Below are 15,399 nucleotides of genomic sequence, written 5' to 3' on the forward strand. Positions count from 1 at the left end.
AAATGACTGCAGAAGACAGGCCACGGTGTCATGGCCCAAGATGTCCCATCCCTTACTGTAAATGGAGACTGGTCACTTAAAAGCAATTAGATTGCCACTACATTTCCCAGGCTGAAAAGAATTCCTAGGGATGACAAGCCAGGGGTCTCATGTGCCTACCAGCTAATGATAAAATCCATAATAAAGGCATGAAATCATCAATGATATGCAAATATAACATGAGGGAAAGCGAAATAGAAATTTGCCTCTCTGGTCAACAAGGGCTCTTTAACAGGATTAATAAATTGCATGTGCTAGCTTCCCCTTGCCACATTTATTCTGACTATTCATAAGCCTTTAGTGAGATATACACATGCACATACACCTAGGTGCTACGTGTCTAAAGAGAAGAAAGTAGAGGCATTTCTCTGGCAAGAAAAAATGAAGCAGTATTGGAACCTGTCTTATTTAACATTTCTGGGAGGTGAAACATCAAGATGAAGGGGAAAAACTTCAGAAGATTTCATAAGTGAAATTAAAAAGGGGACAATGAGTATCAGAATCAAAACTCCAAGGTGGGAAACGGACTTTGGCCCAGTGGTTAGGGCGTCCGTCTACCACATGGGAGGTCCGCGGTTCAAGCCCCGGGCCTCCTTGACCCGTGTGGAGCTGGCCATGCGCAGCGCTGATCCGCGCAAGGAGTGCCGTGCCACGCAAGGGTGTCCCCCGCGTGGGGGAGCCCCACGCGCAAGGAGTGCGCCCGTGAGGAGAGCCGCCCAGCGTGAAAAGAAAGAGCAGCCTGCCCAGGAATGGCGCCGCCCACACTTCCCGTGCCGCTGACGACAACAGAAGCGGACAAAGAAACAAGACGCAGCAAATAGACACCAAGAACAGACAACCAGGGGAGGGGGGGGGAAATTAAATAAATAAATAATTCTTTAAAAAAAAACAAAAAAACAAAAACTCCAAGGTAAGGTCATATTTTCCAATCTCTCACTTTTTTTCGGAAGAACACTAAGGTCAGAGAACTGGATGCATTTATCTCAGGTGAACCTGCTAGTTAGCAGCAAAGCTGAAAATTAGAACCCTGGCCTCCCAAATTCCATGAGTGCCTTTGTGTTCCCGGGTCATTCACGATTTGACTTAACCTGGCAGATAAAGAAATTTGTCACTTTGGGCTAGGAGGTTTCAGGGCCCTCGTGTCTGACTGGAGTATATCCCCTATGCAAACCAATCAGGACCATGGACCAGCAACCCTGTTATTTCTCTGGACCCATGACCCTCCTTGTTCCCTGCCCTCCCTCCATGGCACCACTAAGATATGAGGAACACAGAAGTTTATCTTACCAGCTGTTTGGAAGAAACTGTCATTTGATCTGTTTATTTAGAAGCCAGCCATGCTGAGCTCAAGAATTTGCTAGGAGGAAGGCTAGAGTTTTACTTACTCTTCACAGCTGAGGAGAGTATGCATATAGCTGTAGCACTTGCGGAGGGAGGTATTACCTGCGTGAGCCCTTCATTTAAGGTTGTAGGTGGGATTACTGTTTTTCCTGTTAAGAGTTCAGGTTAATACATATCTTGGTTATGACTGTTTAAGATGTGAACACTTTCTGAAAATCAAAGCAAGAGCTTATTATTCCCGCTTTTCTTTGCGAGCATCTTCAAGCTCAGCCCTGTGTGCATGGTTGTGAATTTCCACCATCCAGGACAAGACCCCTGAGTCTAGACAGATTAATTACCCCATCTGCTAGTTCAGGATCCAACTTTCAGTTCCACGTGGTGAAACCTATAAAAGTGCTGTGGGAGTGGACGCTTCCTGCAGCTCACAACCCTTCCATCTGGGGTTGCTGTGAAAAGCTTACACTTTTCTTTCTACCAATTTCTAACACGCTCATTAGTGAGAATTCTTCAGAAAGTGAAGAGTCAGCTTGCAGTTTCTGATCTGAGTGTACAGAACATTCTGCCAGGCCCCAGGATTCAATTTAAACCAGAACATTTAAAAATACAGAACAGCTGATACTAATTCCTTCCCAGCCTGCTTCTTCCCCTCCCAAAGCTGAAATCATCTGGCATTTGGGGATGGGGCTGAGTGTGGTAGGACCAGGTGCTCTAGCCCTTAGTGAATCCCTGCCCCGATCTTCCTCAGCATAGCGTGCTTGCTACAGCTGGGATTCTCTATCACCATAATTCCTCAGGGTGGGATGCACTGACATAGAAAGCATGCTTTTAGTTTAATGGGAAACACAACTAGTAGTAGTTACTCAAACAAAAAACCAACAACTTAGAACACTAGGAAATAAGCAATGAAGAGGAATGCGGGAGACCAGAAAAGAACAAGACACTGTCCTCCCTGTAGGTAAGAGTGACTGAAACAGGGAAAAGGGGGACGGACACAAGGGCAGCACGCAGATTTTGCCTGGATCAGTACTGTAACAAAAGAAAACCTGATTATGAAGAAGACTGACTTTTTAAAAACTGGCAGGAAATGAATAAATGAGTGCTCTGCATACACAGGGCTTCCCCAGGGCTGCTCCCTCAGGCAGCTCGCCCTCTGGTGGGCACACTCACCTGCAATTCCTTGTAACAGTCCGCAGACGTTGAAAATACTTTTCTTCATGATGCTTTGCACACACATGGTGAAGACGGACACCAAGGCCACCGTGCAGAGAATGAAGATCCCCACAGCTAAGAAAATAGCAGTGGCCTGCCAGAAGCCACTGGCGATCTCGCCGAAGTTCTCTGCGTAGGGCCCGCACAGCGTGTCCCGCTGGACGTGCTGCACGCCCGGGTTGCGGATGCAGCGCGCGTAGATGCCCAGGGTGGGGTGGTAGGGCTCCGCCGGGCCCCAGCCCCCCGTCTGGTTGTCCCGCCCAGCACTGCCGCGGGCCTTGGCTTTACCAATGAGCCAGTCTGCGCTCATGAAGGCGATGAGTTCTGCGAAGGCCACCACAATACTCAGGAGGGTCCAGAGCATCGAGCGACAGGTGACAATGACATGACACATATTGATGTTCGAGATGGAAAAAGAGCCAGGAGTCCACGGGGTTAATGAAGAAAGCAAGCCGGCGGGGAGAGGAGCCGGGAGGCTCGGGCAGCCCCAGAAGGAAGTGGCTGCTCAGGTCGCTCACGCGCACCGCCCGCGGCTGCCGCTCCCCTCGCGCGGGCAGCGCCGCCCGCCGTCCGGCTGCCTCGCGGTCAGCATTCCTCCTCGGCGGCTCGGCGGCTCGGCGGCTCGGCGGGGGCCCCGGGAGCGGCTGCCGGGCCGCCCCCACCAGGCACACCTACGGGAGAGAAGGAGGAGGCGGTTAGCGGCTCTCCAGGCCCCGCCCCTGCCGCGCGGCCAAGAACCAACTTCAATCTTAAAACCCGAGCGCGAGCGTCGCGCGGCAGGGCTGGGAACCGCGCGCCCTTCCCGCGCCGGGCACCCCCGCGCCTCGGCCGCCCCTCTGCGCCGCCCGCTCCCACCCGCCGTCCCTCTCGCGGACCCCGCCACAGCAGATCCTGGTGCGCAGCCGGCGTGCTGGGCCGCTCGCAGGGCCTCTGCGGGCTTTCTTTGTTTAAATGCCCCCTTTCCACACACTCCAGAGCTCTAGGGGGTGGTTCACCTTATCTCAAGAGGCACGACGGCAGGAAAGAGGCCAATGCCAGTTCCTGTACTAACCCCGGGGGGCGGCCTGTGGTCCAGGCGACACTGCCACGAGCCGCTGCACTCTTGGGATATGGCTCCTGATGCAACATTTTTTAATGAGAAAAAGTCAAACAGGAATCTGGGTATATCTAGATATGGCTGCAACTGAACTATGGCAATATACTGGCTACATTTTTTAAAATTTGCATGAGTCTCCACATGCTTATTTGGTGCTAGATGAGCTAAGCACGGAAAAACTTGCACCCAAAGCTTTTGCTCAAGAGTAGAGCACAGCAACACCCAACTCCCACACCCTGGAAACCAAGTTATTATCAATAAACCAGAGAGATAAAAATTATCTGTCTCACAGGTAAATGAAAATGTAAAGGGAAATTATCCCATGAAAAATAATAAAAACACTGTTACTGCCCAAACCTATTTTTCATCCATTTCTCACAGGATGGTTTTTAGAAGAAATAAACTACTCAAGGAAGAGTTCATGACTTTCTCATTTAGGGAAATTATTTTAAACAGAGGCATATTAATGACCATTAGAATCACTTCAACTGAGTTACATTACAACTTTGTTGACAACAGAAACTTGTCTATGAGGAAAGAATGCATCCTTTGAATTGTCCCAATTCATCACCATGTGCCTCTGCCCAAGCTTCAGTTCACCCCAGGTCTGGACTCAACATGCCCATTGTTTCTGATTTCACAGAGGACGTATTCTGCTCCTAAAGCCAAATGACTTCATTACCAGAGGGCTCTACTCTAACAGCCCAAACCTCCTTCAGAGGAGCCTGAACCCTGAAACAGGGGCCAGCAGCGCACATTCACAGCCCATTTTCTGCCTGCTCTCCAAGGTCAGGAGGAATTGCGAGGCTCACATCTGACATCTGGGTGCATGGCCCTGAATCACTGGATCTTATTAACCAAAATCATGTCAACTCCACCAGAATGACAGAGTCCCTTGGCCTGCTAGGAGTGGGGTGGGGCAGGTAGTTATCTAATGGGGAAGGAAGTGGGAAAATCAGGAAGCCCAGGGTGCAGTGCCTAAATTGCTGTTTCTACACCATGCACCAGCTGTCTGCATGCTGACTGACTCCTGTTAATTAGTGACTCTACTTATATCATATGACATATTTCAAAATCCCCACTCCTATCACTGTATAATATAAGATGACAGGCTGGGGAAATAGCAAGCACAAAAGTAGGAACACAGGCACTTAAAAATTGTCAGAGTGTGTGCATGCGTGCAACGGGCCTGTGCTGAGGGAAAGGTGTGTGCTCCACTGCGAGTTTTGGAGTCAATCAGGTCTGGGTTTCAAACCCAGTTCTGCCACCAGCTGGCCAAAGGGCCAATTTAAGGAAGGGTTATTTGGGGACCCATTTGCTAGAGTTCAGGAAATAGTGTGCCTTGTCCATTTGTGCTAAAATAATCTCCCATCCACTGCACCAAATTCCCATGTCCACACCAGAGTGGCTTGAAGGAGGCCTTTATTCTTCTGTCTTTTGAATAGGGAGATAAGATGCTTTGGTCTCTCCAGCAAGTTTGTTTATTGCTACTAAAAGAGGAAGAGCCACTCTATGCAAGCTGACTAAGCACACTGGTTCCAGAAAAGTCCTTAGGTTGACAGGACACAGGAAAATCTGGAAAAGCAGCAGGAGGTTTCTATAGTGTTCTATGCTCTGTAAAGTATCACATTTTGGCCATGTGCAGGGAACGGCAGGTTGCTGCTGAGATAGCACCTGTGTCAAAAGGGAAATGGAGCCTTGTTATACAGCAGGGAGAACCGGCGCAGAGCTGGCCCGCACAGGGACCTAGTGAAACCAAGCCCTCATTGTCATTCCAGGTACAAACCTTCTTCTCTTCTTCATGGACCGCTAAAGATGCTGCCCCTCTACAACATCCGACTTCACTATCACATCCCTGATGACTGTGGATAATCTGGGCAGCCCTCTGACTTTAGTTGGTGATGATATAATTGTCACAAAGGTCTGCAAAGTAAAGCCTCATAGCAAATAACATAAAGAAAAACTATTAATAGAATTTTGCAGAAACTGACAGAATATAGTTAGGAAGAGTTTATAAATGCTTGGACCATGGGAGTCAGTCTTCTATACATGTTCTACATAAAACCTTAATTGATTAAGGTGCTGAGCAGCACTGAAATGGCGTGTGTAACTTCCATGGCAGGGTCCTGTCTTAACAGCTTCCTGCTGTCAGTTAAAACAGAGGAGAGTGCCTGCGCCTAAGAGATTACAAGAACAAACCCAGGAGCAAAGTTCACATTGCCCTGGAAGGGTGGAGTCAAAGCTAAAGCAAAGAGCCCACAGTACCCCTGGAACTTTTTTTTTTTTAATTTAAGAACAATCCAGTTTTCTTTTTTAATCTATTTTTTGTCATGGGCAGTCAAAATGCCTGTATTTTCATGCATATGGGACTCTGCTTGTGTGTGATTGTGGGGTTGGTGGTGATGGTCTGACTTTGCATGTTTATTTATACCTAACACTCTGTCTAGTTCACCTGACTATGACCTGCCACCCAAGTCATCTGTCCACAAGCATTTTTTTGGTTTTGTTTTAAAGATTTATTTTATTTTTATTATTTATTTCTCCTCACCCTCTCATTGTTTGCACTTGCTGTCTGTTCATCTTCCCTCTTTCTTTAGGAGGCACCAGGAACTGAACCCAGGACCTCCGATGTGGGAGGGTGGCATCTAATCACTTGAGCTATCTCCGTTTCCTGCTCTGTTGGGCCTCTCATTATGTTTTTCTTCCTGTGTCTCGTTTCATCAGCTTGTTGCATTACCTTGCTGCACCTGCCCATCGGGCCAGCTGTCTTCTTTAGGAGGCACCAGAAACCGAACCAGGGACCTCCCGTGTGGTAGGTGGGAGCCCAGTCGTTTGAGCCACATCCACTTCCCCAAGCATTTTGTTTTAAAGTCAATTTAGACTATTATTGAGCATGTAGACAGTTCCACCTCATATCCTTATTATACATTTATGTTATTATAAAACAAAAAATGCCCACACTTTTCACTATTATAAGAGCAGTAAACACAAAGAATGAGGACAGGACAATGTTTTAGAGAATACTAGCTTGCTTACTAAACATGGTTCTTTTTTTTTTTTCAATTTAATTATGAAAAATTTCAAACATAAGTTGAAAAAGACAGAACACCCAGATTCAACATTTGTTAACATTTTGCCACATTTATTCTATCTATCTATAGTATACACAAACAACACAAATACATTTTTTCTGACTCATTTGAAAATGAGCTGCATTTTAATTCACCCCTAAATATTTTAGCATATACCCTCTAAAATAAAGACAATTTCCTACGTAACCACAATGAGATTAACTCACCCAAGAAAAGACAGTAATTCCCTTATAGCCAAAGCCTCACCATATTCAAATCCAGCCCCCTTCCCCCATACAGCTCAAATGAGGCTGTATTTTTTCCAATCTTTGTTTTTCTCCTTCCCCTATGCATATATATATATATATAATTACTGTCTTAGTTTGCCAAAGGCTGCCTATGCAAAGTAACAGAAATGGGTTGACTGTTATAATGGAAATTTCAATTTGGGGTAAAAGCTTATCCCAAATAAACGCTTACAACTGAATTGGGAAATGTTCAAATCATGGCACCATCAGAGATACTTTCTCACCAAAGTCAGCTACTGGCGATCCTGGCGTCCTGCCACGTGCGATGAGCATATGGCAGGGCTCGTCAACTCGGCCTTTAGCTGCTCCATGGGCCCAGCCCCTTGGGGGCCTCTTTCCATGCCTCTGTGCTCTATTGATTCCAGACTCTGGGACCTCTCTCAGCCTCTCGGGGCCTTTCTGCAGCAGTAGGTGAACCTGGAGCCCTCTCTCTCTCTACTTTCTCCTTTCTCCCACTTGGCAGGATCAAAAATGGTGGCTTACTTATATGTCTCCATTTATATAAGGCCCAGCAAAAGGGCGGAAACCCAACCTGAGTATGTCTCATTGATGTCGTTCAATTTAAAGGGCCCATACCCACAGGAATGGATTAGTTTAAAAAAATCTTTTTCTTTTTGGGATTCATAAAAGAACTTCAAACTGTCAATAGTTACGTACATGTAAAAATGTGCCTGGCACATAGTAGATGCTCTTCAAATATATGTGGAATGAATGGATTACATATTTTTAAAAATTGGGATATCCTTCACACCAATTTTTAACTGTGGCAACATATATACATAAAATTGCCATTTTAACTATTTTTAAGTGTACTATTCAGTGACATTAATTATATTTATAATGTTGTGGAACCATAACCACCATCCATTACCAAAACATTTTCATCACCCTAAATGGAAACTCTTTACCCATTAAGCAATAACTCCCCCCATTTATTATAGCTAGATTTTTTTAATCATTCATACATAAACATACATTAACAAGTGTATAATAATAGTTGTGAACTTACAAAACAAACATATATAACATCATACAGGACTCTCATAATTCACTCTACCACCAATAACTTGCATTGTTGTTAAACCTTTTTAATTAATGATTAAAGAGTACTGTCATTATTGCTGTGCAAGGGAAAAGGGTTTTATGTTGGATATGTGGGCGTACCATATATTGTATATATGAATTATTGTGATCTAAAACTTTTGTGAAGATAAGCTTAATAATTAGGAAAAAAAGAAAAAAGGAAAAGAAAGGACGTAGACACTTAGGAAAAGATGGAAGAAGTTGCCTTGCCAATTTACATACAGGGCAACACTTATTGCAGTGATGGAAGGCAAAACATCAAAAACAAAGCTTTTGCATTTTTAAATTTTTTGATACCCCAATTTATTTTTAACTTAATTTTTCTAAATTAATATGTATTCTATATCTAACCTTTAAACTCATCACTATATTCTATTTTACTATTAATGGAACCTGGTAATATATTGGACTTCATTTTTGAAGAAATTATGGGTCACAGAAAGGTTCAACAATGGCAGAAGAGGAATACTGGTGTGGGATGTTATTGACAGGGGACACATGGTTGGCATGGAGTTCTCCAGGGCATACATCCAGGGTACATAAAAATGTTGGATATTTTCATAGTGGTTAAAGTTAAAAACGACAACTGAGGGAGTGCTGAGTTCCTAGGCAGGGGAGCTCTATCACATTCCATAATGGAACAGCAACAATCCCCCAAGTGCAATGGCAAAGGCCAAAAAAGAAGGATGATCCAACAGTGAGCCCTTGATACTAATGACTATGCTTGTGAGCCTGTGCACCTGAAATAAGAACTAGGCCTAGAGCTGCAGGGTGCCTAAGAGTTACCTCCTGAGAGCCTTTGAGTTGCTCAAATGTGGCCAGTCTCGAAGCCAAACTCGGCATGTAAATGCATTGCCTTCCCCCCAGTGTGGGACATGACTCCTGGGGATGAGCCTCCCTGGCACCGAGGGATTACTACCAAGTACCAGCTGATGATGTAACTAGAAAATGACCTTGAATAAAAGGATCAACTTAGACCAGCAGACTATCTCAGCCTACATATAATATCAGGGGTTAAAAATGCTTTTTGACCTGAATAAAAGGGGGAAATGAAAAGGACAAATAAGTTTATATGGCTATGAGTCTCCAAAAAAGAGCTGGGAGGTTATCAGAGGGGTTGCCCTTACACACACCCCAGCAGAGTCCCAGAGACAGATAAAGTAGATACAACCCCAGGTATTGGTTTTTCTGAGGGCTACAGAGACCCACATGTTCTAGGGTCATGGCAGATGGAGTTCAGTGCCATGTCAGTTGGCCCTGCTTTGGAGTTTGTGTTTCTGTGTGATGTGATCTTTGTTCACAAGTCTCTCTTGTTACTTTTACTAGGCCTGTGGTTGGCGCTGGGGTTTAGTGTATACCCAGGGGACTTGAATCTCTGGACTGTCCATGTGATAGCCAGGCCCTGAGCCTCAACAGACTTGTAGCTCCTACACTCTGGTTTATTGGAGTTACCCCACTCAGCTAACATGGAGGTAAAGATGGTCAACCACCACACCAGAGAGCCAAGAGTGCCTACAACTGAAAGCAGGAGAACTGCATCCAGCATCCATGTGGAATCTAAGCCCCCTCTTGATATAGATGTGGAGTGGACACAACCATTCCAGGGTCCACAGGATGGAGGAATAGAGTATGGATTAGAGTGGACTTACTGATATTCTATTCATGAACTATTGTGATTAGTAATCAAAGAAAATGTGGCATTGGTGTGGGGAAAGTGGCCATGGTGGCTGCTGGGGGTAGGGAGTGGGAGGAAGAGATGTGATGTAGGGGTGTTTTTGGGTAATACTGCAGGGACAGTTACCGGACATTGTATGCCCTCCCATGGTTCACTGAATGGACTGGGGGAGAGTGTAAACTATAATGTGGCCCATGACCATGTGGTGCAGCAGTGCTCAGAGATGTATTCACCAAATGCAATGAAATTCCCATGATGATGGAGGAGGTTGTTGTTCTGGGAGGAGAGGGGTGGGGGGGGGTGGGGGGTAAATGGGGAACTCATATTTTTTTAATGTAACATTAAAAAAATAAAGACACACACACAAAAATAAAATGAATGGACTGTGATATGAAAAAATAAAGAACACTATCAAAATATTACTACTAAACAAAGTATTTTTCCACCAACAAACCCTATTATTATCTTTATATCATTTATATATGAGCATACATAAACAATTAAGTGTATAGTCAAAATTGTGAACTTACAAAGCAAACATGCATAACATCATACAGGGGTCCCATACATTAACCCTCTACCAACACCTTGTATTGCTGTGAGACATTTGTTACAAATTATGAAAGAATATTGTCAAAATCTTTACTAATCATAGTCCTTATCTTACATTTGGTGTGTTTCCCCCCAACCCATGCTATTATTATTTTTTAAATATATTTTTTATGACAGAAGTTGTAAACTTATAAAACAGTCATGCACATGTGAATTCCCAAACACCCTTACATCAGCACACCATAGTGTGGTGGAATATTTGCTACAGATAAGATAAGATCTTATACCACAGTCCATAGGTCACTCCAGCTGTATTTTTCCCATGCTTCTCCACATTCCCAATGCCCTGCACTAGTGAGGTACATTTGCTCTAGCTCACAAAGGACACTCTTGCATCTGTACCATCAACCACAATTCTCGTCCACCGCTTGGTTTACTGTGCTATACAGTTCCTAGATTATTCTCTAGCATTCTGTCAATTGGCATTTACATAACTAGACTACCATTTTCAGTCACATCCCCATTTATACACTAGCTGTTATTCACTGTGTGTTGCCATCCACTCTATACATTTCCACACTTTTACAGTAAAGCTAATTAAAACTTCTACATACATTAAATATCAGTAGTCCACTCAGTCCTCGTCTTATCTCCTTTAAGGATCGACCACCTACCACCAGGTCTTGAAGATATTTTCCAATCATTTCTTCTAGAAGTTTTATGGTTCTTGCTTTTAGTTTTAGTTGTTTTTTTTTTTTTTTTAATCCATTTTGAGTTAATTTTTGGATAAGGTGTAAGATAAGGGTCCTCTTTCCTTCTTTTGGCTATGGATATCCAATTCTTTCAGCACCATTTGTTGAATGGATTGTTCTGCCCAAGCTGTGTAAATGTAGCTAGATTTTCTGAACCATGATTCAATCAAAACTCGTACAGTACATTTGGTTATGTGTCTTTAGTTTCTTTTAATCAAAAATAATCCTTTCACCTCTTATCTACACTGTCCCCACAATTCTTTCCTATGGCAGGGCAGTAGTCTTATAGAATATTCAACAATCTGGGTTTGTCTATGCCTTCATGATGTCATTTAAACTTGTTCTCTTTCATTAGTTCATAGGAACTAGAGGCTAAATCTAAAGGCTGGTTTAAATTCAGCTTACATGTTCTTGGTGGGGATCTTTCACAGGTGATGATCTGAAATTCCTACTGCATCACATTAAGAGGGACATTATTAGGGCTACACCTCAAAATCATCTGTGGAGAAACCCAAAGAAATATCGAGAGAGACAGATCTATGCCAGTATCCTCTCGAGTCCTAAAGAATCAGAATTTTGGTGGGGAGTAGGTAGCAGGTTGGACTGGGCAGGACTTAGCATTTAAAAAAAAAATACTCCTCAGGTGGACTTGATGCCGGGATTGTTCTAAGGCCATCCACGTCATCCTAGAAGCTAAAGAAGTCCTTCATTTCTCTGAAATGTCCCTTTGAAATGGAACCACATTTTATATTTAATTTATGGTAACACAAAAAGATCTACAGACCCAGGGACACAGCTATAACGTTAAGCAGATGCAGCCCTTCCCCAGAGATTCATTTGAGCCATGAGGGCACGGCTTCTAGTAATGAGAAAATCTCTTATAATCAAGAAGGCCATGATTTAACAGTGGCCTGGTCTTCATGGCCCTTCGGTTAACATCAGAGCTCCCCCTTACAAGGTGGCAAATCTGGGCTGTCTGCAGCTCCTCTCTGACATGGCTCTCTGCCCGCCACACCTTGCCCCCAGCCAGTTTGGCGGGTACTACACATCCTAAGGCACCAGGCAATGAATACCGGGTCAGGCAAGATACACTGTACACAGGACAACAGAATGCTTTAAGAGCTTCAGAAACAGACCCTAGATCAAATGTCAACTCTGCCCCCAAACAGCTGTGTGTCCTTGGAAGCCTCAGTTTCCTTATCTGTAGAATAAGGATAGGAGCATCTTCCTCACAAGGTTGTTGGGAGGATTAAGGGAGAAAATATATGCAAAATATTCAGTATAACATTTACTGCATCAATATATGCTAGCTATTTTCATATACTTTTTGTACTGTAAGCACTCAAAATTTTAGCTCTTTTTATTAATCATAATTCCCTGCTCATGTAGCTCAAATAACCAGTGCACCTCCAAGCAGACTGTATTTTGCTTCCTTGTCACTGGTGGATTCTCAGCCAATATTTATTTTCATTATTACTACCTCGCTCCAATCTGTACAAGGTACACAAAGGCTCAGCAATATGGCCTCCATTCCCGAGTCTTCTGGAAGGATAAGAGAACTAGGTGAGTACAATTTATGGGCTTTAGCCCTCGAAAGTTGGCAAGGACTTCTAGAGGTGCTCCCTGGACCACCCCCATCTCCTAGAAGCGAACTTAGGCCAACAGTTTTAAAAATGTAAGTTCCAGGGCCCCACACAGTGAATCAAAATCTCTGGAGGTGGTGCCAGAATCTGAATTGTTAACATACCCCTAGGGGAGCCTTTAAACAGTGAGCAGTTTAAGAGCCAGCTGGGAGGAAGCTGCTCTACTTCCTGCAGTGAGCAGTTCCTTGGTGCTGGGAGAGGAGAGAGGAGGCTGAGGAGCGCTGCCCGCTCCATCAGGAAAGAGCCAGCGCCCGCACCACCCACCCTGCACAGCTCCACAGGTTCCAGGGAGAAGTGATTCTGGAAACCAGCTGTTTCCCAGCTCACATTACCCAATAATCCTTGTATAGCAGGAAGTAAGCTTCCCAAACATTTAGAGCTCCCTCTTCAAAGCACAAAAGCAGCTTTCAGAAGTGAAAGGCTAGCATAGCATTGCTACAAATCACCTGTGTATGACTTTTTTTAAAAAAATTAGCTACCAGGAGGTCTTATAACTCTCCCTTACCTAGGTCACCCCATAAGATAAACTGACTACAGAAACACAGGCATACTGACTATATTTAAGAGAAGGGACAAAGTGCACCAACAATTGTATTGTTCCTTGAGTCACAGTCCAAACATGCTCAGCACCTCCTGCTTATTGCCAGTGTCCTTTCTTTAACCTTGGTAAAAATCCCCCATCCCATCTCAGACTCTTCTGGAAAAACTGGGGCAGTGATTCTCAACTTGGGGTATTTTGTCTCCCAGAGGACTTTTAGCAATTTCCAGAGACATTTTTGGTTATTACAACTTGGGTAGGGGGGACGGGAGTACTATTGACATCTAGTAGGTAGAGGTCAAGGATGATGTTAAATATCCTACAATGCACACGACAGTCCCTCCTGGCAAAGAATCATCTGGCCCATAATCTCAGCAGTGTCAGGGCTGAGAAACCCTGCTGTGGAAGCTTTCCACAGAAAGCAGTTTAAAAACCTACAGGAATAACTTAAAATAGAATTCTAAGCTGTTTACATTTTATAAAGGTGTATTATAATGAGTGTCCTATGTTCTATAACCTGGACTGACATTCATGGCATTTACTAAATTATGTACATTTTTAGTTGTTTTGCAGAATTACTGTTTTAAGGTCCATGCTAGTCTGTATGTCCATGATGGCGGGATGACAGGGATGTGGAACCCAACTTGCCAAAGCAGACAGACCCAGTTCCCACAGTGCCCTGAATCCTCCCTCATGGGGTCCCAGTGACTTCGCTGGACCACACACTACACTTAGCTTTTCTTTTCTGTGATCTCTTTCTGAGAATGGCAAATGGGGCTCACCAGTTCCAAGACCAGGAGTTACTTTGCTGTTGCCTTTCTTTACCGCCTCCTGAGGGTCCTTGGTATCACTTCAGATAACTGCATGCTTGGCCACATGCCCTTTATTTCTCTCTAATTCCCCTCTGCCAGAGTTGAGCTGGGCCCTCTGTGCATGCTCACATGCCAAGGCTACTCCAAATGTGAGAGGACCTTAAGGGATTGTCTTAGTTTCTAAAGGCTCCACTGCAGTAAACATGAAATGGATTGCCTTTTATAATGGAAATTTATTAGGTTAAAAGCGTGCAATTCTGAGGCTGTGAAAATGTCCAAATTAAAGCATCATCAGAGATGCTGTCTTACCAAAGGTCAGCTGCAGGCCATCCTGGACTCCTGCCACGTGGCAAGGCAAAAACAGTGGCCAGTCTCTGCCAGCTCACTGTCTCTTTGAGCTCAGCTGTGGGGATTCAGGCACATGGGTCGTTTCTCCCTTCTCCTCCAGGCCTCAACTCTTTCAGCTTCAGGCTAAAGTGGCCTCCTCTCAGCCTCTGTGTTCCAGCTTTTGGGTTCTTCTCTGTCTTTGCCACTTCTCTGTGACTCTGTTTTTATTCTTCTGTTTGTAAAGGACTCCAGTAAGAGGATTAGGACACCCTAAGTCCCACAATCTAATCAAAGGCCCTTAACTGAAGCAATCTAATCATTACATGCACAGGAATGGATTAAGAACATAATTTCTGGGGTCCACAAAAGAAACAAACCAGCACAGAGATTAATAAAGTAGACTGAAGGAATCTTCAGACAAGCGCATTACTCTCTGACCCCAGCCTGACCCCGCTGTCCCTGTTCCCTGGGGCAGAGGAAGCAGGCTCTCCAACCTCCTGCACCCCAGGTCCCCCCAGGGCAGGAGGGCCCCCTTCCACAGGCACTGAACAAGCCTCTGTTCAGAGCAGGGAGCACCAGCAAGCTTTTCCAAGCTGCTGTTCATGGTCAAGTTTGTTCTTTAATTCTCCGGTCCTGGCCATTCACATATTTCTTTCCTGACACCCACTCTAGATTCAATCTGCTTAAGATGAGCCATTTCTACAAGGGCTGGTTTTGTATTTCCTGTCCTTAGAAGGAACAGCCATAGGTAGCAGGTCCATTTGTTTAGTCTCATTTTCTAAATGAACCACTCTTTAAGATTTCTGAAGCCTACTTTCTCATTTTATAACTTTTTAGTTTTCCCTCTACAAAGGTTAGCATCTCAAAAACTTTAGGAGGGAAGTCCTTCTTCATGCTTCTGTCTTTCTTCTTCTGTCTCTCAGCCAGGAGAGACCAAGGTACACCTTAAAGTT

The 15,399-nt window shown here is 44.4% G+C and overlaps 1 protein-coding gene across 1 annotated transcript in view; it reads right to left on the reverse strand.

The window, feature by feature from the left end:
- The window catches only part of LHFPL2 (LHFPL tetraspan subfamily member 2), a 178,778-nt gene that overhangs the window by 24,439 nt on the left and 138,940 nt on the right, over window positions 1–15,399 (reverse strand). The window contains exon 4 of the mRNA XM_004449667.3: window positions 2,548–3,260. Coding sequence (XP_004449724.1) covers window positions 2,548–2,983 — 436 coding nt within the window. The 5' untranslated portion in view covers window positions 2,984–3,260. The remainder of the gene's footprint in view (window positions 1–2,547; window positions 3,261–15,399) is intronic.

Source organism: Dasypus novemcinctus, chromosome 2 (genome assembly GCF_030445035.2).
Source record: "Dasypus novemcinctus isolate mDasNov1 chromosome 2, mDasNov1.1.hap2, whole genome shotgun sequence".
NCBI lineage: Eukaryota > Metazoa > Chordata > Mammalia > Cingulata > Dasypodidae > Dasypus > Dasypus novemcinctus.